Consider the following 26,334-nt stretch of genomic DNA (forward strand, 5'->3'; position numbering starts at 1 on the left):
GCTGCTGCTCTTCCTTTCCTATGCCTGTGGACTTCCTGTCCATTCTTCAAGGCCCAGCAGAAACACCATTTTCTCTGGGAAGACTTTCCCATCCCTGTCATCTCCCAAATCATCACTGAGAACTGACCTGCCTGTCTGTGTCTGTTGTCCTTTGTACAGACTACTGCTGGGAGCATTATCCCTGTGAACCTTCCGCTGCTTGTGTCTAGCGCAGTGACTCAGTGTTATGCAAATAAGTAAATGAATACCTTAGTAAGACCAAATGCATGCATGGATGGCAAAGGCCCTTTTATGTCACCTGGAAAAAAGCAAAAGAGGTTGCAGGCAGGTTTCAATTCGGTGATCTGAACACTTATTGAGGGACTATTTTATGCCACAGAGTAGAGTGACAAACATCAATGTAATATAGCACCTGCTTTCCAAGGGCTCACTATCATTAGGAGATGTCATAGTGGGGTTCAAATAGAAGCAAACCCAAGAAATGTTCACTTCCAGGAAGTAAATTCTGCCCCAGCAGAATGAATATCATCTGGTGTGTGCTATACATTCGCACAGAAAGGCCTGCTGGAGTGGGTAGGTGGGTAGAGATAGATGATGTTGCCCTGTATTTACATAGATGAGAGGGATTCTGGGGCTGACTGCCCCTCAGTACCAGCAGCACAGACATGCCTTCCACTGAGGGATTACCAGGAAATGGGGCTCAGTGCTACACAAGAACCTCACCCTGGTATGTGATCCCAACACAAATAAAAGCCTTGTAAAGGGCGTTTTTATGTGGTTTTGTGTTTATTTTGGAGTTGGGAGTTTCCTTTCTGAGTAAGGGTGTGACTCCATTCTCCCCCACAGCCTCAACCTGATTCAACTTGAGAATTCCGAAAGAGAAGATAGTTCTCAGGTCTGACTGGAATAAGAATAAGACACGAGGGTTGAATGAAATTGTATGCAAGCCAGGAACCCAAAACTCAGAAGGGACTTTTTGATCTGTATCAATAGTATTAAAAGGAGTGAATTCCTGAGCAAGATACTCCAAAACTCCAAATTCCTCTATGTCCTGATCATCCTTTGAGCTGTGAAGTTCATAATGTGTTGGGTTCTGCTCCTCATGGTCTTGTAAGAATGACACCAACAATACTTTAAATATATACAGTACATTCTAGAATATAGCATGCTTACATCTGTTCTCTCATTTGATTCTCACGGCCACTCATTGAGATACAAGGTATGGCTACTTTTTTACACACAAGGCAGTTGAGATTCAGAGAGGTTAAATAATTTGTTCAAGATCATATAGGTATTAAATGTCAGAGTTTAGACATTAACTTAGTGAGAAACATTTAACAAAGCTGGGTGTCACCAGCTTTCATTTTTACCATTCTAACAGTGCACATTTCTTTCTTGAGTCATGCATGCCTTTTACACACAGTTAATCCAAAGGTCTGTACTGTGCTATACCAGGTAAATGCATTCTTTATGGTTAGCTTCTCATTTACATTTTTTTTCTAACAAGCTATTCCTCATATTTAAATAAATTAATTTGTATTTTATTAAGTGCTATAAAATTCATGCATTTGAAAGTAGAATTTACAACAATGAGACTATTTCCAGGCTAACCCCTGGGGGCATGGAGTGGAGGTGAGATGTGGCAGAGATTTAACTGTCAAGATAGGTTAGGGTGAGGTTTCAAAGGTTCAGGGCAGACCAAGGAGTTTGCATAGATAGTCATGGAAGGCTTTTTCCCTTAAAAAAAATTTTTTTATTATGAAAACATTTCAAAACATTTTAAAAAATTAGAGAAGACTACAGTGGACACCCTCCCCCTAAATTCAACATTTGGTCACACTTGTTTTTATCATTTTCTGTCTTTAAAAACATTTATATACCATATGTATGAGTACAAAGATTAAGTAAGGTCTGTCTCCTAACAACCCACAGTACCATTATCACACTTAAGAAAATGAGTAATAATTTATATCAATAGAAGACATTTCCTTGGTTCTATTTCTAGTTCTCCCAGAATGGGAGAGGATGGATGGGAGACTATAAGCCAAATAGAGATGATACTAGTGATGTGGGAAAGAAAGAAACCAGTGGTACCCCATAAACACTTTTCAAATGAAGTTAATGGTCTTTTATGCTATTATAAAAATAATAACTCATAGAAAATACAGAAATGTACAGAAAAGTTACCTTAAAAGTTTCCACTCTAAAACAACACTATTAACATTTGGTGCATTTTCTCCAGCTTTTTATGAATACGTGTGTGTGTGTGTGTGTGTGTGTGTGTGTGTGTTTTTCAGGTGCTTAGAACTATATGCTTTCATAATTTCCTCTCTGTTTCTTTCCCTTTACATTCTTACCTAAGCAGCCCATGTGTACTCTGAAGTATTTGACTTTGCTATAGAAGCTTTTATACAAGTCTTTCCTGATTTTTACCCTCTCAGTGTGTTCTGGGGGGTGGATCTGTTTCCAGTTCCTCATACCCAAAGCTTAGCCTGCCCCAGCCTCAGATTGTACCCCAAAGGCCCCTTCGTCTCAGCCCTGCATCAGACATGAGCCTGGAGTCTAGAAATGCATGCTGGTTGCTTCACCTGAGGACAAGTGAACTGAGGACACTGAACTGAATGGTTGAGGAAAAGAACAAAATGTAGCAAAAACTAAATGATGGAGAGCTGTTATTAAACGAGTTGAAATGGGAGCATTAAATCAACCAGCTGATTCTTGAAAGATACAGCAGGAGGCCACGTGGTGAAGGGGAACAGGGAGAAGATTGGGGGTTGAGCCTGCATTTGAGTCTCGCCTCTGCTGGGGAATGTTGGGGCGGTCACGTCTCTGACCTTTCCTGATCTTGAGAGTGGAGATACACCTGCCTTTCCTTCCTGTCCCACAGGAGTGGAGTGAGGGACCAGGGAGGTAACTGTTTATGAAAAGCCCTGCAAACTCTAAGACTCCGTGCAAGTGCTGGTTGTGAATTTTTTTTCTTAATCCTCACCGGAGGATATGTTTATTGATTTGAGAGAGAGAGAGAGGAATGGAGAGAGAGAAAAAAACAACAACATCAATATGGGAGAGGAACATTGATCGGTTGCCTCTGGTACACACCTCAACCGAGATGGTACCCATAACAGGATTGTGCTCTGACCAGGAATTGAACCCGCAGCCTTTCGGTGTACAGGACAACGCTCCAACCAACTGAGCCACATTGGCCAGGGCTAATAGCCTCTCCAAAAGGCCACATTTCTCCCTATTTCTCTCTTGCCTCCAGAAGTATTCAGGAAGGGAGATAGGCATGGAAGCATCCAAAAGGAAAATGCATAAGGGGCATTTCCTAGCTAGCAGGTGTGCAGATTCCCAGGGTGGCAGGACACTGGGTAAGGCTGATATGGTTGGAGTAGATCGGTCAGGGCCCCTATTTTACAGATGAGGAACCTAAGACAGAATTGCAGTGCCCTTTTTCTCTTTCCCTTGTTGACTTTGCCATCAATGTTAGGTGCTCAGAGGCCTCTTGCTATTGTTAGATGCCACAGCCTCCACTCTGGATCCCTGGCGAGGCCTGACCCCCAATGAAATATCACATGTTCAAACAGTACTTTTAAAGTTCTATTCACGGCTCCACCACCAGCCCTCCCACGACAGCTGATCTCAGTGGGAGTGAAAGGATCTTGATTCTGGAAGCAGTGAAGGGAGGTAGACAGAGCAGGTACCTTGACACTGAGAAGACCTGGGCTCCACCCTAGCTCCACTACTTATTAGTTGTATGGCCTTGAGTAAGTTATTTAACCTCTCTGTTCCTCAGTTTCTCATCTGGAAAACATAGACTGTAACCTGCTTTACTGAGATTCTGTGCTGTGGTATTCTGGTAACAGCCAGATCTCTGAAAAAACAAATATACGCACACAGACACACTTATATTGTAAAATTTATGATATAAAGATTTATAACACAATTTACAAATAAATAAAATTATAAATAAAATTATGTTATTATTACACCACTGCTGTAATAAAATTATATATTATATATAAATTTATAATACTTTTTATTGTAAATTCCAGAGAGAGCCAATTGATTCTCATAGCTTTCCTTGGAATTTGCCAGTCTTGGATCAGTAGCCAACGTGTGGGTGTAGTGGCCAAAGGAGTGTAGTTCCAACAAGAACATTGGTTGATAATTTTATTTACATTAACAAGTAAGGTAAAAATGAAACAGTTAAGGCATGTGCTGGAAGTTTACTTGTTTGCCAATGACATGCGTAACTTCTTTGATGAACTGGATAATAGTTTCCCCATATTGAAAAAAAAAAATACTTCCTCTCTCTAAAAAATCAATAAACTATTCTTTGAAAAAACACTTCCTTAATTTGCTATGCTATTCACAAAACAATGGCTATAGACACAGCACTCTTAAGTTTAATCTGCATGATTACCTAATCTTCTCCAGCACTTAAGTCTAGAATCAAGAAGACAATGAATCAAGTCCTGTTTTGTAGTTCTGCCAGTTTCCACAGTGTAAATGCATCCACTATGGCCAATTTCAAGATTCCGATGTGATGTCACTGACTAGAGCTGGGAAGAGGGGTGCAGGAGCCCACCATCATGTAGTATTTCCCCAATACAAAGATAAAAGGTAGAACCAACCTCAATACTAAAATATAATGAAAATTAGGGAGCAATACGTTTTAAATATAATTTATTTAAATATAAATTTATATAATTTAATTTTTAATATTAAAATAATATTACACTAAAGGCCCATTGCACGAAATTTGTGCACGGGGGTGTGTGTTCCTCAGCCCAGCCTGCATCCTTTCCAATCTGGGACCCCTCGAGGGATGTCCGACTGCCCATTTAGGCCCAATCCTGATAGGAAATTTTGTTTACATTAACAAGTAAGGGCAGTCGGACATTCCTCTCACAATCCAGGACTGCTGGCTCCCCACTACTCACCTGCCTGCTTTCCTGATTGCCCCTAACCGCTTCTGCCTGCCAGCCTGATCACCCTCTAACCACTCCCCTGCCAGCCTGATTGATGCCTAACTGCCCTCCCCTGCCAGCCTGTTTGCCCCCAACTGCTCTCGCCTGCAGGACTGGGTCCCCCCAACTAAGACTCAATTCTGGAGTCTCATTCCTAGTGAATTGATTTAGTCAGTTGGTATTTTTAACACAGTCCCCAGGGGATTCTGATGGGCAGTTAGCTCAGATGGGGGGCCCAAAGCACAACTTGGGGCTCAGAATGCCTGGATCCAGGCCCAGGTTCCTCACTGGTTAGATGGGGCCACTGGCCATCTATAGCTTGGAGGCTGTGAGGACCTAATATGCTGATGTGCGGGGAATGCCCATGACAAATGCTAGTTGTTGTGTGGCACAGACCACAAAGCCAGCATTGCTGACTAGCCCAAGGCTGAAAGCCATTGGTCCTGGCATGGCCTTGAAAGTGAATTTTTATATCCCACCCTGTACTCAACAAGAGCATATAGACACTAGGTAGTGGTTTTCCCTCCTGTCTGGTTTTGGGATGTGTCACCTGAGAACCACTGCTGCCAAGTCACTGCAGCTCAGCAGCTCCTGCATTGAGCATCTGCCCCTTGGTGGTCAGTGCGCATCATAGCTACCAGTCAATGGATACTTAGCATATTAGTCTTTTATATATATATATATATATATATATATATATATATATATATATATATATATAGATAGATAGATAGATAGTATTCCACCATATGGATACACCACATTTTGTTTACTCATTGGTTGATGGATACTTGTGTCCACTTTGGGGCTATTATAAATATGCTGCTGTGACATTTGTGTACAAGTTTTTGTGTGGATGTATGTTCTCAGGGTGTTCCACTTCCAATGGAGTCTAGGAAAGTCATGGTGGAGAGTGGGAAAAAAGAATGAAGCAGACGAACCTGCTCGCCCACTGGGTACTCGGAGCAGATGGGTAGGAATGAGAAAGGTAGGCTCAAGAACCTGTTCTAGCCTCACTGGGAGCCAGAGAGTGTGAGGCCAGAGTAGGGCTATTCCCCAACTACTGCACCCCTACGTTGTTTTGCCAGATCTGACAGCCATTTGCTAGAAATAACTTGAACCATTATATTTTCCCTGGAAATCAGGTCCATTTTTTTATGTGCCCTGCTGGGGCCCAAAATTAGTTAAGCACATAGATAAGAGACTAGTGAGCCACACCCACAGTCTAGAGGAGAAGAGTGTTGTCAACAGGAAGCTGACCTGCTAAAGGAAAGAGGTGGTCAGAGAGACAAAGGCCAGTTAACCAAGTGTAAACCAAGGGAGTGGTTTTGTTTATGGGAAATGCTGCTGGTAGCTCCCTGGCCCCACTGGACAGATGAGAAAACAGAGGCACTGCATTGAAGGAATCTGCCATTCAGAAACAGAAAGGGTATTAAAACCAGAGTCTCCAGTTGTGCCGAGAGCAGCAGCAGCAGCAGGTTTGGTAAAACCCAGGCCTTGCCCTCAGTGCTGTGCCTATTTTTGAGTTCACAGGAGAAGACTGAGGACACAAAAACAAGAATAGTTTATGTTGTTTTAGTCTCTGAAAAAAGAACACCAAACTCCACCCCAGCCCCAAAGCAAAAAACACAAAACAGGGCTTTAATTACTGTCTTTTTTTCTTCCTTTCCTTTTTTTATTCTCCAGCCAGAAAACATTATGTTGTTAGACAAGAATATTCCCATTCCACACATCAAGCTAATTGACTTTGGCCTTGCTCACGAAATAGAAGATGGAGTTGAATTTAAGAACATTTTTGGCACGCCAGAATTTGTTGGTGAGTTTTAGGGCTATTTCTCTCCCAGTTAAGAATCTGATTATCAAAAGGTAAAGAAATCCCAGTGGCAATCCGGGTGTCTGGGACTATGGCTTCCAGTCTACGAGATGATGCTTTCGAGACCCCCTAGAAGCCCAGTGGGTGGGAAAGGAAATGTCTTGCTGGGCCTTTGGGTGAGGGTCCAGGGTTGGCTTGGGAAGGCCAGGTGGGGCTACAGGCCTTTGCAGAGTTAAACCTTCCCAGAGCTGGTCCCATCTCCTGCTCTTAGGTGAGTTTGTTGTGAAGATTTAAAATTACCTCACCCTCTTGCATTCCTGTAAATTCAACTTTCTCTGAAAGGAAAAAGGGAAATCATCTGCTGGATGCCAGGTCCTCCCACTCGCCTCTCTTGTATGCCTGACCTTTATTTATGCACAGGCGGCCCACCTGCAGCAGGGCCCAGGCGGCTCTCTCTGCCCTCTGTCTCTCCCACTCTTGGCCCAGGCCTCAGAAACCCTTGGGCTGCTGGTTGGGTTCATAAAGAAACAGCCTTGTAAAGGGGAAAGGAATGAGAGTTGAGAACCACTGTCTCTGCTTTGGGTGTCAGAGTGGTCTTGAAAATGGAGGGAGGGCATGGTCTCCCCAAAACCCATGGGCTGAAATTCCTGACCACAGTCTAAATAAAAAAGAAGGCAGAATATGCCAGATCACTCACTCTGATGGACTTTTAGGCCACACATACCAGCTCTGCAGCCATGATGGCATGGTGCTGCAGAGGCCCCACAGACCCACCAGCGAGGGACCCTTGCCATGTGCCACGTACTATGCCTCGTGCTCTACAGACATTATCTCAGTTCATCCTCAAGCCACCTCGTGAAGCAGATTTAATTATTTCCTCTATCAAGAGCTTCGTTCAGGGCAAAGCAACCAGTAGGTGGTGGTGCTGAGATTCAAATACAGATACATTCAACATCAAAGCCTATCCTCTTTCCACTATATTGGATTGCCTCTCTGAGGAGACCCTGCCCCAAGGAGCTTACACTTTGTGGAAACAAGATATCAAGCCACCAAATAAGAGTTCTGGAAGGCTCTTTGCAGATCATCTGGTTTAGTTTTACAAATGTGGAATTGGAGGGCTGGAAGATTTTAGTTAAGGTTAACCAATGGTTATTCTTCATCTTTTGTATGGGAGATATTAGGTGAGGACTAGGGATAGACACAGTGATGATAAGGAGCCGCATTCAGAATAACATACCCAAGGTCACAGCATGAATTGGTGGCAGAGCAATTAATCACATCCTATCTCATGGCCACTCATTGCCTTGACTTTCTAATTGAATCATTTATTGTTATTAAACACTTGGCATGACTTAACAAAATAAACATATTCATTTTTATTACATATGTGAATGGTAGGCAGTAATTGCTATCTCAGAAAAAGTTCAATAATAGATGTCTTATGCTCCAAGTTCAAGCTGGCTCTGCCACCAGTTCATGGTGTGACCTTGGGTAGGTCATTCTGAATGCAGTTCCTTAAAGACTGTTCAAACAAGATATCTAGCAAAGTCAATGGGATTAGTCAAGGCTTTGAACCAGTGAGGGACAAGGGCTGTTGTGGGTGGAGGGAGTCTCTGAGAAAGGTGGGGAAGAAGCCAGAGTAGAGGAGGAGCCCACCCCAGGTTTAGTCATCCATAGCAGGGGGATAGGGCCAGAATTAGTGTATTTATCAGGGACAATTCACTGTTCACTCGGATGGAACAGAGAGTTCACACAGACTGGTTATGTACATGGGATAGTCATGAGTAGAGCCAAACTGTGGAGTGTTTTTCCCAATCATATGCTGATAAATGCCTAACAACTGGGTCTCAAAACAAAACCCTAACTTCTAGTATTTTCCAATTTCAAGCCATGAACATGTCACTGAAATCAGAGTTGTGAAGAGATGCATATAGTTGACTCCTGTGAGACAATCTGAGCCAGCTCCAGCCCCAAAACTGGATAGAGATATATAGGGTGGCTTCTCTAAGCTCCTACCCAAACTTTGATGACCAAGACCCCTGAGAAATGGCTTATAACTATTTTCCTTATTCCCATGATTTCTTTGAAATGTCAACCTGAGACCCAGGGTTAAAAATTTACTGTCACTTTCTGGTGTGTGGTGTACCTGGTTATCCAAAAGCTCTCCCACTATGAAATGGGGCTCTTGAAAATATTTTTTTTAAAAAATTGGAAATGAGTAAGGGTAGTAACTCCTTTAGCATATCTGTCCCACCTCAAAGCCAATTAAATGAATTTAGAACTGAATCAGTGAGCAGCAAGTTCAATAGAAGGACTGCTCCTAAAAGCAAGTACACATATCAGTATTTCCATCAGAGGCTAGCAAGATTTAAATGTTCAAAGACGTAAGGTATTAAAATGATCAGATGTTGACTATAAAATAAATGGAATGTATATAGAAATGAAAGGTAGAATCACAAGAATGAGAAAACAACAAAAGAGTGTCAAAAATGACCAGGCAAATTCTAAAAGGAACCAGATAGAACTTTAAGAAATACAATCTATCATTGTAGAAATTTAAAACTCAATGAATGGACTAAACAGCAGATTATACACTGCAGAGGAAAGACTTGAAGAATTGGAATTCTGAGCTGGAAAAATTAGCTAGAGTACCACAAAGTGACAGACATAGAAACATGAGAGGATTAAGAGAATGATTAAAAAAATAAAGCCTAACATAGGACTATTTGAAATCTCAGAGGAAAGAACAGAGACAATAAAGAGGCAACATTTGAAAAGAATAGCTGAGAATTTTCAGACCTGTTGTAAAAACTGAAACCGAAAGGACTGTGTACATCAAACAGAAAACAAAAGAAAAGAAATCCATACCTAGCAACATTATAGTTAAACTCTAAAGTACCAAAGACAAAGAAATCTTAAAAAATAGCCAGAGAGAAAAGATAGATCACCTACAAAACAAGAAACAAATAGTAATTAGACTGACAACATACTTCTCAAAATAACATGGAGCAGGGGAGGTTGGGGGGGCGGGTAAGAGATCACCCAAAGAACTTGTATGCATATAAGCATAACCAATGGACACAGACAGTAGGGGTATGAAGGCAGGCTGGGAGAGGTCAATGGGGGAAAAGGGAGACATATGTAATACTTTCAACAATAAAGAATTTAAAACAAAATAAAACAACAATGGAAGTCAGTGTCCAATAGAATATTATTTACAAAGAGTTGAGGGGAAATAAAATAGTTGTGTACCCAGGAAAATTGCATTTCAAGAATTAGGTTAGTGCTTGCTTTGGCAGCACATATACTAAAATTGGAACAATACAGAGAAGATTAGCATAGCCCCTGCACAAGGATGACATGAATATTTGTGAAGCATTCTATATTAAAAGAAAAATGAGGGTAAAAGATTCAGGTAAAACAAAGCAAAAAACAACAAAAACAAAACAAATAAATACCAGCAAACATTTTTTTAAATGGAATTTCTAAAGGATATACTTATGAATTAAGGAAAATGACCTCTGAAGGGACAGCTCAATGTAAGAAGTAATAGGAACAAATAAATCAGTTAACATTAGGCAACCATAAACATTTTCTATTTAAAATAATGATGAAGTTTTAATTGTGAGAATAAAATAAAGGACAACTGAAAACTGAAGAAAATAATGCTAGATTTGACAGAATGATTGAAATTAGGGTTCATATTACTAGAGGAAGGTTAAAATGTTGACTTATGTTAGAATTTGTTAGGTGGACATAAAGTCTCAAGGTAGCCATTATAAAAATATAAAAATATAAGTGTGTGTATGAACAAAAAGAAAAAAAACACAGAAGCATAAAATGGACAAACAAAAGCACATAGAGGAAAGAAATGATACATAAGTATGTCGAATAGAGATAAGTGCCAAAAAATGAGTTGTGCTTCTCACACTGAATGTCAAAGTGCTGTATGTGTCTCTAAATGCTTACTCCCAATTTCTGTATCTACCTTGTCTGGACCAGTGACAATTTGCAAACTATTTGTCTGTGGATCACACTTTGAATACCACTGTCCTAGACAAAATCTCTCACATGTGTGTCGGGATACATGTACAAAAATCAGTTCATAGAAATGCTGTTCTAATAATAAAAGAAGTGGAAACTCTCCAAATGATCACTGAGAAGAGAATAAGTAAAAAAAAGTTATATATGTATATCCACACAATGGATTATTAATTAGAGAAAATGGAAGATCGTGGATGATCTTTCAATGGATACTAGAAGCATAATGTTGAGTGAAGGGGAAAACATCAAATGACACCACTGACACCACATGCAGTATGCCATCATTTTTATGAAGCTGAAAAAGAAGCAAAGCCAGAAGAATGGCTTCCTGTTTCTGCAAGTCAGGAGAGGTGGGAGGGTGGAATAGTGGGCACACCCTGTAGATGCAATGGTTTTGATATTGTTCTAGGTCAGTGGTCGGCAGACTCATTAGTCAACTGAGCCAAATATCAACAGTACAACGATTGAAATTTCTTTTGAGAGCCAAATTTTTTAAACTTAAACTTCTTCTAATGCTACTTCTTCAAAATAGACTCACCCAGGCGATGGTATTTTGTGGAAGAGCCACACTCAAGGGGCCAAAGAGCTGCATGTGGCTTGTGAGCCGCAGTTTGCCGACCATGGCTCTAGATCGACAATCTTAGCCTTTCCCACTTCCTACCTTATTCCATTAGTGGTGAAACAGGCCCAATCCTTCTCTCTTCTCTAGTCTCTGCCCTCTCTTTCTTCTCCATTTCATAGGCAACCTTTTTAAGAGTTGTCTACACACTTATCTCCACTCCCCACACTCAGGGCATTCTCTGGGCACTGCAGTGAGTGTGAAATTCAATACTCACTTGCCAGTGCTTGTCTGCTTGACTTCTGGGCTGCATTTAGTCTCCTCTTTTCAGTAGAGTCTTCTTCCCTAGACTCCGAACCTTCTCCGGGCCACCGCAACTCCTGTTTCCACTTATACGATGACTCCAAATTTAATAGCTCTGGCCTACTCCCCAATGCCCAGCTTCTTCCTCAACACCTTTCCCCAAATGCCCCTCAGGGACCTCAGGTTCATCATCTGGATCCAGGTGGGGAGGTACCCTCTTTCAGACCAGACTCAGAGGAATGTGTATTCCCTCTCTGCCATCTTCTCCATCACCTTCCAGTGTTGACCTGACTGGCTTCCACCAGAGAGTTCTCAAGTAGGCCTCGTCACTTGGCTCATTTCCCCTTCTTGCATCTTCCTCTCCCCTCCGTCTTCTTCCTTTTCCAGACATTCCTTTGTGCTTTCCCCCTCCTCACAATCAAGGCCTTTTTGTAAAAGGTTTCTACCAGGATAACAGGCAACTAACTTCCTCAAAATTCTTAGAGCTGGATTATCTCCTTTGCTCTGATTTTCCTTAGTGGGGATTCCGGATAGAGACATTTGGCACGAAATTCCCTAAAATTCCCTACAGTCATCTCTTTCATTTTCATACTTCTGCTGACTTTACATATGGCTTCTTGCAGCTCCAGAGATTGTGAACTATGAGCCCTTGGGCCTGGAGGCTGACATGTGGTAAGTTGTATAGGCCACCCAGGTGGTCTCAGGATACTCTCAAAGGCAGAAGGCCTCAGACCCTGGCTCTGGCTGATATCCCTCTTGACCCATAAAAACCCCTTTCTCCACACTCTCCTTTCAGAGCCTCTGGCTGCTCCAGGTGTGCTGGGTCTGAGGCCTGGGCAGCTGGAGGCAGCTAGACTTGGAGCTGAGGCCGGTTAGAACATGGCAGAGGCAGAGAACAGGGGGAGAGCTGAGGCTGAGGTCCAGGATCCACCCCTGAAGCCTGCCATGGCCATGATTGAGATAATATGTAGTAACAGCTCTTTCAGCCACTCAACCAAGTGACACTGAGAGCCTTGTGTTATAGCTCTGTGATGGGCCTGGCGATACCGCAGTGATTAATTCTCTGCACAGATAGGTCTTATTTCATTTGAACAGTGCTTTTCGTTGGCTGAGCCCCTTGATTAGCTGGTTTTCTAAAATACTCGCAGCAGTCCTGTGAGGAAGTTATCATTGTCCTCACTGTATGAGGAAGACTCAGAAGTGATAAGGAACTTGCCCCAATTACAGCCTGCAAGTGCAGGAGTCTGATCCTGAACTTGGGTCCTCGGACTCAATGTCCAGAGAGTAATGACACCATCTCTTCCCTGGGTGCTGCTGAAGAGTGGGATGGAGAGGACTGTGGGGCTCGATATGGCATTCAGAGACTGCCATGGAGGGGCAAGAGGCTATGCGGAGAGTCCCTTGCTGGTCTGGGATCAGAGCCAGGAGGCCCTGACTTGACTGTTCTTTGTTTTGCAGGAGCATCGGCGTCATCACCTACATCCTGTGAGTATCCCTGATTCCCAGTGTCCCAGCTTAGACCTGGGGGAAGCAGGAGGGATGGGAGAGGGGCAAAAGACAGACAGATGGACACTGAGCACCCACCATGAATCATTGTGTTCAAGCCACATAGCAAACCTGAGGCTAAGCCCTCTGAGCTCCATTCCACACATTTGACCCTGGGGTTGGGGTTGGGCAGGAGAGCAGCCTGTGGCCCTCCACACTGTGCAGCCTGTGTCTGCGTCCCCACCGTGGCCGCACCCACCTCTCTGCTTCACCCAGACCAGTTTGCTGTGAGAATGTCAGTTTTCACTCAGAAGCCTTGTGACAGCTCTCACGTCATTATGCCCTCCCTGATCCTGCCTCCTTCTCTCCCTTCCTCCCTTCTTTCCCCAGCTCTCGCATTCTCCCTCCTCCTTTCTCCCTGGAGTCTCTCCTTTCTGCTCCTGAAGTTTTAAGTCGCTCAAGCAGAAGATTTCCTACACTGCTCTGTGTGTAATGGATCTGACATTTTCCATCTCTGTGGCCTTGGCAGATTCTTAACTCTCTCTCTGGGCCTGTTTTTCTCATCAGAAAAGTAGGAATCACAAACTTCCCATCAGGGGTGTGCTGTGAGGGTTAAATGAGCTGACACGTGCAAATTTCCTGGCACCTAGTACACGGCTGATTAGTGGTTGTTTATCCCATCAGTGCTATCCCATCAGTTTCCCCTCACAGCACACCTGCAAAAGGCTATTTCTGCGGCACACTGGGTGAGAGTCAGCCCACAGCCAGACTCAACAGCTGAGGGGTCATTCTCCCAACACCCCCATAAACTAGTCTTCTGACCAGCAGTGCTTGGATTGGGAGCTCTGTACAATGTGGGAGACCCCTTTGAGCTGCAGAGAGGGACTAAATCCTGACTGCACATAAGACCCTTTGATACCAACCATGGTCGAGGCCCTAGCCCAGATCTATTAAATTATTGTAGAATCACTAGGGGTGGGATCTGGGCACCAATTATTTTAAAAGCCCCAGAGGAATTTGATGCAAAGAGAGAATTTGATGCATTGCTCTATAGTTCCAAATCAAAGCCAGAATAGTCAGACGTTGGCTCTTGAAACATTGATTTCTTCAGAACTCTGGTGCCACATTGAAATGTTAAAGAATTCCAGTATGTACAGGGCACATCGACTTCTTGTAGCTCATTTGAGTTCCATACAATTTTTTGAGTGCCTGCTTTATGGTGGCCATGGTGCCAGGCCCTTGGGATAGTGACATGATGGAGAGTCTGCCCTGTTAGTCTGGAGCTCCCTGTGTTGAGGTGGGGTGGGGAATGACTCCAGATAGCTAACTCTTACCCAGTAGGACCAAGGTTATGGTGGAGGTATGAACACGCCTCTGTGAAGACACAGATGGGAGAGGCAATGGTCTGCTGGGGCTTCAGAAGGTTTAATGGGTTTGGGGGAGGAAAAGGAACTTGATTGATTGACTTGACTTGAGCTGGACTATACAGAGTGAGGTTAATTCTGCAGGTATAAAGGAATGGAAGGAATATTCTGCTAAGGAAGGAAACAGCATGTTAAATGTGGTGAAATGTACAAATAATGTGTTAGGAAATAACTAGTGATGCCTTGCTCAGGAGTTTAGATGTGAGAGCAGCGATTCTCAACTGGTGTGCCACAAGCATTTTCAAAACATGCAATACCCGACTAGTTAGTCAGGGGCACTGACCTCCTCTCCCTTAGGTTTTCAAATTAAACAATGACAACAGCCAACACAATAATAGTTGTCTGGTGTGACTGAACCAATCACATTTATAATTTTTAACAGGTCAGTACCTGAATTATACCTACTTTTTTGTCAGATCAACAAAAAATGTATTTTTTGGTATGCTGCAGAATTTTAGTAATTAGTTTGTGTGCCATAAGGTGAGAAAGATTGAAAAATCACTCCTATAGAAAATGGGTAGCCATAGAAGGTTCTTTGTGTTCTAACAACAAAGATAATAATGGCCACCAATTTCAGATGTTTAATAAGGGCCATGATTGTATGGATCATTTTATATACATATTTACTCTTCACAACAATCATGAGAGGTGGGGACTTAATTTTCTCCATTTTATAGACAAGAAAACTGTAGATCAGAGAAGTAGATAACTTACCTAGGCTGAACCTAAGATTGAAACATTAAGTATTTTCCAGTGCACTATGCTAAGAAAACGGCAGTGTGGATGGAGATGACTTTCAAGATATATTTGACCAACAAAACTTTCTGACCGGTTAGTTGAGGTGAGGAAATGGAAGGAGGAATCAGAGGTGACCCCTGTGTTTCCAGATTGGATACATTTGTGAAGTAGCATCATTAATCCAGGCAGGGAGTTCAAGGATTGAGGTTCAGGCACAGTGACTTCTGGGAAAATGGCACCTCTAGGTAGAGGTTTCCCATAAGCAACTGGCATATGTGTTAGCGGACAATAGATTCAGGAGTCGCTACTTAAATGACACCTCCTTCTCAAATCTTTCAGGGGAACCTCACACCCCCTTCTAGTCCCCAATGGCCCGTCTGCTTCCACACCTGTCAGGCTCAAATTGCCCCCTTAGCCTAGAAGAGTTTCCGTCGCCTTCTCTGATTGCTGACAATCTCTTCATTCTTCAAAACGCAACTGACACAAGTGTCAACTTTCCCATGAAGTCTGCACTAGGCCTCACCTTCCTCCTGTGCTCCCACAGTCCTTTGTCTTCCTTCTATTATATTCTACTTTTTCCTGCTGTGCTTCTCTCCCTTCCTCTTTCCAGTCTCCTGAAGATGCAGTTTCTGTCAAGTGCTTAGTCAGAGCTCCATAAAGTGCATTGAGTTGGACTCAGTTGAAAAGGCTGCTTGCTGACTGGCTGCCCAGAGGGGTCAGGCAGTGTTGCTGGGAGCCTCCTAACCCCATGCAATAGTATGAGTCAGGGTTCCCTGAATCCATCACCCCCAATTCATCTACTTTCCTGTAGTCACGTGTTCTCTCTGTGTGTGTTCAGCCTAAGTGGAGCATCGCCTTTCCTGGGAGACACGAAGCAGGAGACACTGGCAAACATCACAGCGGTGAGTTACGACTTCGATGAGGAATTCTTCAGTCAGACCAGCGAGCTGGCCAAGGACTTCATTCGGAAGCTTCTGGTTAAAGAGACACGGTAAGAGGACAGAGAAAGGCACGGGCTTCTCTGGTACTGACCTATAGCCCTTCCACAAGACATGTCAGTCTGTCCCCACTTTGTCACGGGCTGTCACCTGTGCCATTGTGGTCTAACCTGGGCAGGTGCTGAGAAGTGTGGACTGGCATTCATCTTGTTTGCTCAAAACTTTCTGCTTCTTTTCCTGCTGAAATGCAAATAACTGTATGTGGTGTGTGCAGTGTGTAGCTGTGTGTATGCAGTGTATGTGTGTGTCTGTGTGTGTGTTTGGAAGTCAGCCTGGCTTTCCCTATGTGCAATCTGTCCCAAAAGCACCTAGAACTAGAATTTGAAAAGGAAAGCAGCAGGTTTCAAACCAATTCAGGTGGGAGTTGGGGGAGGTGAGCTCAGAGAGGCCAAAAAGTGAGAGAATAGGAGACACAGTAATCCTATCCCTTCTTCAGGACCCAGGCTGAGCTCTGTGGCTGTGAGGTCACAGCAGAAGATGGGCAGGGAATTGTAGGGAGTTAGGTGCTTGGAGTGTTGCCTACCCGGGGCAGGAGTAAGGTCTGCAGATTCTACAAGGTTATGGCTTCTTGGTCCTACAGACTTTGGAGAGAACCAGAGTGGGCCCTCTACAGTACGGGAGCCTAATTTCTCAGCTAAGGCAGTGCTAGGCAGCAGCACCTGGGTACTGTGAATGGCAGAGCTGAGAAGACTCTGGGAGGCAAACAGGAAAACAGAAACCAAAGGTTCAACAATGGAAAGTGGGAAGCTCAAAAGAGCACTTAGCACTCTCCTATAGTGTGGCGTTGGGTCCTTCAACGTTGGGACCAAAGAAGAGGGTTATGTATTGTCACTCTACAGAGGGGTCTGTCTGGACCATTTTCTCTGGAGGGCAGAAAGTTCAGCCAGTTCCCCATCCATGTCTGTGTCCCCCATTATTCTGGTTTGATGGCAGTGATAAAGAACGCCAAAATGCTAGTCTAAGAAGAGTAAGAATGAAGACCGTTGCTCTCAGCTTCTGTCCTCATGGATCACCTCTGTTTCTGGTCCTCATTGCAGAAAACGGCTCACAATCCAAGAGGCTCTCCGACACCCCTGGATCACGGTAAGGGCATGGTGATGCGCTCCAGCGAGCAGGAAGGTCTCCGCTCTGTGGCCAGGGCTGGCTGGGGTGGCTTGAAATACTGACTCATGGACATAGACGAAAGCCCCAAGGTTCTGGGCCTTTTTCAATAGGTTTATGTTTTTATTTCATGGGTTCAGGTGACTCATAAAATGCAACCCTTAGTTGTAACCCGTTTTCTCTAGGGCCATCTTTGTCGGGTGATGTGTCACTCTTGTTCCCAGGTATAGAGAGAGATAACAATGAAAAATCTCAGCTTTGTCACCAGGGCTCCTTCTGACTTTTGGGGCTCTGAGTAAAGGAAGACACTGGGCTTCCTCTGGTCACCTTCCCCAGGCACTGTGAGACCTCAGAGAATGGGGCTCTGAGATGGAGGCCTGGTGGGAAGAGGCAGCCGCTCTCTTTGGGCAATTCCATTCCCTTTGGGGAGAACAGGGGCACAAAGGCGACTCGCTGCCTAACCTTCTTTGTAATTGCGCTTCCAGCTGCTGGTTTTCCAGGGGTTTTGTGGTCTAATCACAGCAAAGTGCTATGAAAAGCCCTTGGGAGGATGGGAATCAGGAGACTGGGACTCTGGCCCTACTAGTTCTGTTAACTGAGCAGATGTGTACTCAGGGATATAGTAGGACTTCTAATTCCCTTGAACCGTTTGTTAAATGAGAGAGCTGGTGAGGATGATCTGAGGGTACAGCGGAGGGGTAGAGGGGCAGGGCTGGAGTGCTCCAGAAAGGTCAGATTCCTGTGCTCACTGAAGGATGAGGAAGGCCAAGGGCCCTTCAGGTTTGGGGTGGGCTCAAGGCACAGAGCTAGGTGGGCTCAAGGCACAGAGTTAGGCTGCCTCCTTGCTCAGCTGCTGAGTGTTGCAAGGTCCAGGAGGCCAACTGGCCCTGAAGGCAAGAGGCCACTCAGCCTCCCACTGTGAGACCTGGCCTTGCGTGCTCCTGGCCTTGAGTAGATGCCTGAAAAGTGCTGCAGCCTGCCTGTCTGTGTGAGCGCCCCTAAATGCTATGCGTGTGAAGACTCTCTAATTCGGTGGGCCGCCCTGCCCTGAAGTGAGCATGCAGGCAGCACCCCTGTTCCTCGCCTTGTGATGGTCTGTTGGGGTGCTCATCCCACCGTGGTCCTCCACATGGCCTGACGCATGCAGTGAATGCCAGAGGCTGCTTGTGTGTCTTCTGCCTCCAGCTTGGACTGCCCTTTGGAGCAGCGGTCAAATTAACTCTGGCCCTTTTATCTAAACATCACCAGTCCAAAGGAGAAGTCAGAGCCCCAGAACAGCGGAAGACCGAGCCCACCCAGCTGAAGACCAAGCGCCTGAGAGAGTATACCCTCAAATGCCACTCAAGTATGCCTCCCAACAACACCTACGTCAACTTTGAGCGCTTCGCTCACGTGATGGAGGATGTGGCTTGTGTAGACCAGGGATGCCACGCCCTGGCAGGGGCCCATGACACCATCCAGGACGATGTGGAAGCTTTGGTTTCCATCTTCAATGAGAAGGAAGCTTGGTACCGAGAAGAGAGTGAGAGTGCCCGGCACGACCTGTCCCAGCTCAGGTACGAGTTCCGCAAAGTGGGGTCCCTGAAGAGGCTCCTGCGGAAGGACATCCAGACCACAGGGTCCAGCCTCAGAAGCGTGGCCAGGAGAATGGACCATCTGCAGGTGCAGTTTGAAGCTCTGAGGCAGGAGCTCTCAGCAGACCTACAATGGATCCAGGAGCTGGTGGGCAGCTGCCAGCTGGAGAGTGGGAGCACAGATGGCCTGGGCTCTGTGTTCTGCCGGGATACCAGTGAGCCCCTAGCGGAGCTGCGCAGCAGATCAGGCAGCGAAGAAGTCTTGGCCGGCTTGGAGCTCTGAGCACCGGAATCCAGTCAGTGATGCCTCCTGGATGGCTTGCAGAAGCATGTTCCAGCGGCCCTGCTGGGCATCAGCTAGAGTTATCCTGCAGGGATGTGTGTCTGTAGCATAGACTTCCACCCCCTTCCCAGAATCCAGAATCACAGAGGTACTAGCGAGTTGTTCATTCTGCACCTCCTCTCACCAACCTGGTTTTCTGGGATGGGGGATTGGCAGGGCAGCCAAGCTGTTAAAACAAATGAGAATAAATACCCTTCAATGTGTCTTTCTCTGGAGGGAGGACAGCTGGCTCTGGGGAAGTGCTTGGTAACTGATGTGTGATCATGGATTTGTGCACATTTCACCTCCCACCTATATGCCTTGGGGGATGCAGATCTTGGGTAATACTGAGCTAACCAAGGGTAATAGTAAGTCAGCTTGGTGCTTTCCTGCTTCAGAAGGAGGAATTTTAAATGCACAGAGAAAATATTACTTCTCATTTGCATTGACATCTCTTACCAAGCACTTACCTCTTTGATCCCTAAAAGAACTTTGCAAGACAGGAAAGTCGGTGGCATTATTATTGCTGTTACTATTATTTTCATTTATCTAATAAGGAAACTGACTCAAAGAGGGAAAATGATTGGCTCAGGGTCATTCATAGCTGGTTGATACAGATGAAACCGAAACTCGGGATGCCTAACTCTAAGATGAGGTGTATGGGAAGAAATTGCGAGACTTTGATGCAAATATCCATCTTAATATTAAAGTTCAGACCCCAGTGGTAAAATAAGCAACCTCACATATTCTGCCAGGTATAGATGGAATGCCTCACACCTTCAGATGATGGAGAAGCTTGTCCTAGAGGGTGCGGTCATGGCTCCTGTCCAGCCTGAGCCTGTCTGAAGCTCTGCCCACAGAGCAGGAGGAGAGCAGCATCTCACCCTTCTCCAGCTGTCTCCCTCTGGCTAAGGGCCTCAACCTTGTGTTGGGAATGAATACCAAACGGGACTTAGCAAGAAGCTTCCTTTTCTTACGTACTTAGGGCATCGGGTGCTGAAAGGTCAGAGAAACTTCATGAGGATTTTTGAAGAGGGTGGACATTAGGCCTGGGAAGCACAAGGTTCAGTGGTCCCCTCTTGACCCCAAGCTTTGAGTATACCCCTGAGGACTGTGTGGTCTTATCACCCTTTTCCCAGAGGAGCCCCATCATCCGGCTCCTAGAGACAGAGCTTGAGTGTGGGCCCAGAACTGTGCTAGAAGCTTGGGGGTTGGTTGGGGAAAAGATGTATCATTTCCAAGTGTCTTAATACACTCACAACATACCCTTGTCAGAGAAGCAGGATAAATGCTATTCCCAGTTTGGAGATGAGGAAACAGAGAGGATGTGATTTGCCCAAGGGCATAATTGTGGCAAAAGTGGAGGTATCGGAGAAGTCTGTTGCCTTTCTGCTTCCCCTAACTGCCCCAGGCTTCAGGAGTTTTGTCTCTGCTTCTGAAGGAGGTGATATGCAGATTCAACTATCCACCCATTCTCAAATAGCTTCTGAGCACCTACCAACTGCCATATATTTACTTGGTCTGGCACTGGAGATCCAAAGCTAAGAGAAAACAGGAGTGTTTCTTGCCTTAACAAAGTTTGCAGTCCAGTGAAAGATTCCAACATTAATCAAGAACATTCTAGAAATGTAGAACTAAAGCTGGGACATATGCTGGGAAGAAGTATGAATTACTGTAAGAGCCTGCAATGGGGGTTTGATCTAATCGGGGAAGGCATCCATGAGGTGGTGATGCTGAGCTGAGATCAGCGAAGCACACCAGGGAGAAAGAATTGTTCCCTCATGCCATGGCTCTGTGGTAGGAGGGGGCATGAGAGGCTCAAATTACATAGATAGAAGGAAAGCTGGAGGGGAGAGAATAAGAGGATTGTGTAGATGTGACTGGAGAGGATGCAGGACCAGCCAGGCTTTGCCATATCAAAGAGCTCTGCCTTTATCCCAAGAGTCATGGGGAGCCATGATGGAGGCCAGGCTGGTCAATGGCCCGATATGCTGGGGGGAAATGCCTAGTGAGCAGCACAGATGGGAAATGGTTTAGGATGAGACATGAGACTTTGATCTCATGAAACCATTTCTTCAAAAGTCGTACCTCCTTTTCTATTAGCATGCTGGATCATTTCAAATACATAAAATGTAACAAACTTTTTTCATCAAATAGAAGAAACCATGTTTCTATCAAATATAAGACACATCATTATTTTATGTACCAAAAATAAGAAAGATTACCCCCCCCCCCCCCCCACACACACACACACACACAAAGAGAAGCACCTATGCTAAGGGTAAGGGATAAGAAAGGAACAGCAAGAGAACATGAGTTTCAATCTTGACACTTGAAGCGAATGACAAACCCTCCTCTAAGAATAGAGCTCCGGGTGGTGGTCCTCAATCTTTGTGAATTTGCGCAATCAGTGTGATCCAGAAAAACCTCAAGCAGAGACTCTAGGTCAGACAGCCTGAGGCCGGTGGCCCCGACGGCTGGTGGACCCAACGTCTGGCAGAAGCAGCGTGAACACCTGCCTTCACTTCAGACCGACAGTTATGTTATGATGCCATTGATTGGGAGACAAGTCCTGACTTCAGAGATCCAAAAATGTGCATCTTGGAATCCACAGAAGATGGCAAAGCTGTTCCAATGCCCTGTCTAGAAGAATTGGGACAAATAACCCATCTATCATCTCTCCAAGGATGCCTTGTCCCAGGATGTGATGTACTCATTTGGCATAAGACACTGCTCCAATGAAAGGGTCCTTTGGCCGTGTCAACAGACCTTGACCTCACACAGCCAGGTTTCCTAAGGAAAGGAAGCCCCGATGGAGCAACTCAGGGGAAACTTTCTTGTGGACATCGAAATAAAATGCAATAAAGGAGTAAGACGTTGATGATGATTTGAATTAGGGAGACTGGGAAGAGGGAGGGATAGGGGTTATTTTAGAATTCTGGCAGCAGCCACCATGCAGGTCCTCAGAGGTGAACCACCAGACACCCTTACAGCATGTTTCAGGGCAGGACTTGTCTGAAGGTAACCCAGCTAGTCGGAACCATAGGAGGTTTTCCTCACAGGCGTAGAGTTGTCCTCTTTATGTTCAAGTCCGCTCATTGGTAATGATTTCTCACTTAGACACATTATAAACAGACCCTTTTCTGTACTAAGAAGATCCAAGACAAATAGCAGTGAACTGAGAAATGCTCCCCAAGTGTTTCAGGGAAATCAGAGAAAACTGTTACCTTCCCCGCCACTTGGCCAGTCCAACATGCATCACCCTTTGGCTTCAAAACCCAAGGAGACCCAGCCAGGGGGCCTGCTGAACTTCTCCCCATTCACCCACAGCTGGAATTTTAGCAATGGGGTCCAGGGCAGGGGGGGGCTGACGGTCCCTAGGTATCCGAGGGTCCCTGGCACTGGTACTTAGAGGGAGAAAGGCCTGGGGCACGGCTCTGTGGGCAGACCCCTCTGCCCTCAGAGTTTTCATTCATGAGGCTGTTAATGAAAGGTCGGCCGCTGTGTCTGTGCAAATGCCATTCTGGCCTCTTGGGGCGGGGAGGGTGAGTGCGTGACATCTTCCTGAATAACGGTTCTCAGGGAAGCTGGAGTCGGCTCCTGGGGAAGGCGGCAGCCTGTCCCTGCTCTGAAGGGCATGCACATGGCGCACAAAGGGGGTTACCACTGATTCTGCGATGCAGGTGGCTGGCCTTGAAGGGGTGTGAGGGATAATAATGACAGGAGAAGCCAGAGTCTCCTCCGTGCACCTGCTCCCAGCACTGCCCACGCTCCCCTGCAGGTGATTATGGACTTGGAGGCGTCCCACCGCACTCCATCACATGGTGCAGTCAGCCCCTTGGGAGGTAGCTTTGTGCCCAGATACCATCCCTGCTGCAAATGTCCACGGAACTGAATGGCCTTTTCTCCTTTGTCTGTGAAACTCTTGGCCTGTGGAGAAGGCTCTGCCCTGGAGCAGAGACCCAGCAGTGGGCATATTTGAGGAGCAGAAGGGGCCAGTTTCAGTGGAACAAACACTGATTGTGCTCCGCTCTGAAGGGAGGTGACAGATAAGGAGAAGACAACTCCTGAATAAAAGATTCCATTTCTGGGATAAACAGGGACCTAGCTAACCGAGAGATGGGACAGGCCGTGGTGAGTGATAAAATAGAGGTACCCGATATTCCAGAAAACAGGAGAGAGATGAATTCTGATTGAGAAAAGTTGAGAGGGGAGGCCCAGGGCAGAAACATTCTCAACACCCTCCCCTCCCCCACCCCAAACTGTGGCCTTGGAGAAGGCTGAGTAGAATTTGGAAAGGTGGGGATAAACCAGATTGGGGCCAGGAACCTGGACTGGGAAGTGGAGATTAAAGAGAAGATTACAGAGATTAAAAAGAGAGTTTTTGTTTTTAACTTTTTGTGATGGAAATTTTTCAAAACCTGCAAAAAGTATTGAGAATGGTATAGTGAATTCTATGTACCTATTACCCAGCTTCAACAGTGAGCAAGTTGTGGCCAGTTGTGTCTCATTCATCTCCACCATTACTTTTTCTGGAGCATTTTAAAAGACAATTCAGACTTACTTAACTCACAAATTCTTCAGCTTGAATCTCTGATAAGGACTTTTCCTATTAATATTACTACTGTGTCATTATCACACCTGACACAATCAGGATGAATTCCTTAATAGCCTCTGGCTGCACATTCCGTACTCATGTCCCCATTTTTCTCACGGATGATCTGTTATCGTTGGTTTGTTCAGATCAGGACCCAAACAACATCCACATGTGGCATTTGGTTGTTGTGTCTCTCCAGTTGCCGTCTTCTGTGAAGTACAGAAGGGGGAGCTTTGGAAGCTCTTTCTGGGGACAGAAAATGGCTGAAGACTGAAGGCCCTGGAGAGTGGATCAGAAGTGAGAGTTTCCATGCTGAGACCTACCTGGGAAAAGGGAGACCAGATCAGGCAAAGAAAAGGGCATTCTTGGCTCTTTCCATTGCCTTTGTTTTCTGCAGGGACACATAATTTCTGCAGCCCTCCCCACCTGTTTACAAGGAGACAGAGATCAGGCACCTCTTAGCTTCACACACCACTCCTTTCAGGAGCTGAGTCTAGGCCAGTGGTCGGCAAACTCATTAGTCAACAGAGCCAAATATCAACAGTACAACAATTGAAATGTCTTTTGAGAGCAAAATTTTTTAAACTTAAACTTCTTCAAAATAGACTTGCCCAGGCCGTGATATTTTGTGAAAGAGCCACATTCAAGGGGCCAAAGAGCCACATGTGTCTTGCGAGCCGCAGTTTGCCGACCACGGGTCTAGACAGAGTCTAGGCTTCAGCCAGGAAACCAGCCAGCAAAAGGCAGAGGTGGAGGGGCTGCCTATAGAGAGATCGGCGAAGGGGGGCTGGGGGGTAGAGTAATAGACCTGGGCAGGAGAGGGAAGTGGGCACTCAGGTTTCTCTGGTTTTCAGTGGCGGATGGGCTGGAGAAATGACACAGATGGAGGTTTGAAAACTTGCAATCTGTTTGCAGTTTCTAGAGGAGGCCTGGTATTTAAAAAAAAAAATCTTCCGGAGTGCCTCCTCTGAAAAGCCAGGGTTCTTTTTTATATCTGGAGGGTGGCTGCTGCTTCATCTCCCTGCTCTATGGATGGGGTGCTGACCTAGGTCACCCCACTGGGCTTTGTCAAAGGCATTTGCGCCTGCAAAACAAAACCTGACTTTGGCCACAACATTCTGTCTTCTTGCCTCCCTGACATTTTTCTGAGACACAAAACATGCTCCTAGGAGCCTGGTCAGAATTGCCTGGACTCTCTGGTATCCCTGGGACTACAGGCCGGATGAAGGCGGGCACTGTCTGTTTGCAGACAGATGGGGGTGGGGGTCAGGCAGAACATAGCTCCACCACCCTCATACTCTCAGTTTATCAGAAGTGTTAGTGCCATGTTCCTTCTGGGTACAGATTTCACTGCAGAATTTGCATCTCTGATTTTCAAGGCTTAGATGAGAGTGTCAGCATTTGGTGAGCTCTCTTAGCAACCAAGGAGGCCATTGATTAGGAAGGGCCAGGCTGATAGATTTATAGCCCCGGTGGCCTCCTCCTCAGAGTGCATGCTGTTTTGTGTAGCATATAGACAGGGCCCTAGAAGGAATCGCATCACCTCCCAGGAATGGCCTCTATGAGTGATCCCACCTGATATTTTAGTTGGGCCTCTCTGCTGTTGCTGGCACTGCTAGACCAGTTGGAAGATGGGATTCTCATAAACGGGACCCAGGCACAGTGAGTTGTGTGGAGCAGCTGGGTGGTATTTTATATAAGATTAGAGGACCGGTGCACAAAGTTCATGCACTGGGGGTGGGGGTGGGGGTGGGGGTGTTGTCTGTCAGCCTGGCCTGCGCCTTCTCTCAGTCCAGGATCCTTTGTTCCTTACCGCCTGTCTGCTCACTGGGCTCACTGCGCCTTAGTGCTGCCACGGAGGCAGGAGAGGCTTCCACCACTGCCCACTGCACTTGCCAGCCATGAGCCCGGCTTCTGGCTGAGCAGCATTCCCCGTGTGGGAGTGCACTGACCACCAGGGGGAGGCTCCTGCGTTGAGCATCTGCCCCCTGATGGTCAGTGCATATCATAGTGACCAGGCATTCTGGTTGTTCTGCTGTAACAGTCCCTTAGGCTTTTATTATGTAGATGACTAAGGAAGGCCTCTCTGAGGAGGTGACATTTAAGCAAGGACCAGAACAAAGTGACAAAGTGAATATGAAGGAGCCAGGGCAAAACCCTGAGACCATGGATTCCTGGAACTAGCAAGCAGACCTGTGTAATGGGAGCCACAGCGATAGGAGAGAGAGAGGAAATCAGTTAGAGAAGGACCCAGGTGGTTCAGGCCTTGGAGGTCTTGGTGAACATGTTGAGTTCCATTAAGAGAGCCAGGAAGCTGCTGGAAGGCTTTGATACCAGGAATGGGCAGGCTCTGCTCTCTTCTGCATCTCCCTTCCAGGTGAGTCCTCGGCCCAGGGTTGGGCTTGC

At 45.7% G+C, this 26,334-nt stretch overlaps 1 protein-coding gene across 8 annotated transcripts in view; it reads left to right on the plus strand.

Moving 5' to 3' along the window:
- The window catches only part of DAPK2 (death associated protein kinase 2), a 109,511-nt gene that overhangs the window by 76,966 nt on the left and 6,211 nt on the right, over positions 1-26,334 (plus strand). For 5 of the 8 annotated variants that reach the window (XM_084884723.1, XM_084884720.1, XM_084884722.1 and 2 more), the window contains exons 5-9: positions 6,657-6,786; positions 12,313-12,361; positions 13,148-13,174; positions 16,175-16,327; positions 17,372-17,417. In XM_084884723.1, coding sequence (XP_084740849.1) covers positions 6,657-6,786; positions 12,313-12,361; positions 13,148-13,174; positions 16,175-16,327; positions 17,372-17,417 — 405 coding nt within the window. Of the gene's footprint in view, positions 1-6,656; positions 6,787-12,312; positions 12,362-13,147; positions 13,175-16,174; positions 16,328-17,371; positions 17,418-18,683; positions 21,567-26,334 lie in introns of those variants that run through there. The other 3 variants (XM_084884716.1, XM_084884718.1, XM_084884717.1) reach the window with 1 other exon arrangement.

The sequence above is a fragment of the Pipistrellus hanaki genome (genome assembly GCF_964339955.1).
Source record: "Pipistrellus hanaki genome assembly, chromosome: 1".
Classification (NCBI taxonomy): Eukaryota; Metazoa; Chordata; class Mammalia; order Chiroptera; family Vespertilionidae; genus Pipistrellus; species Pipistrellus hanaki.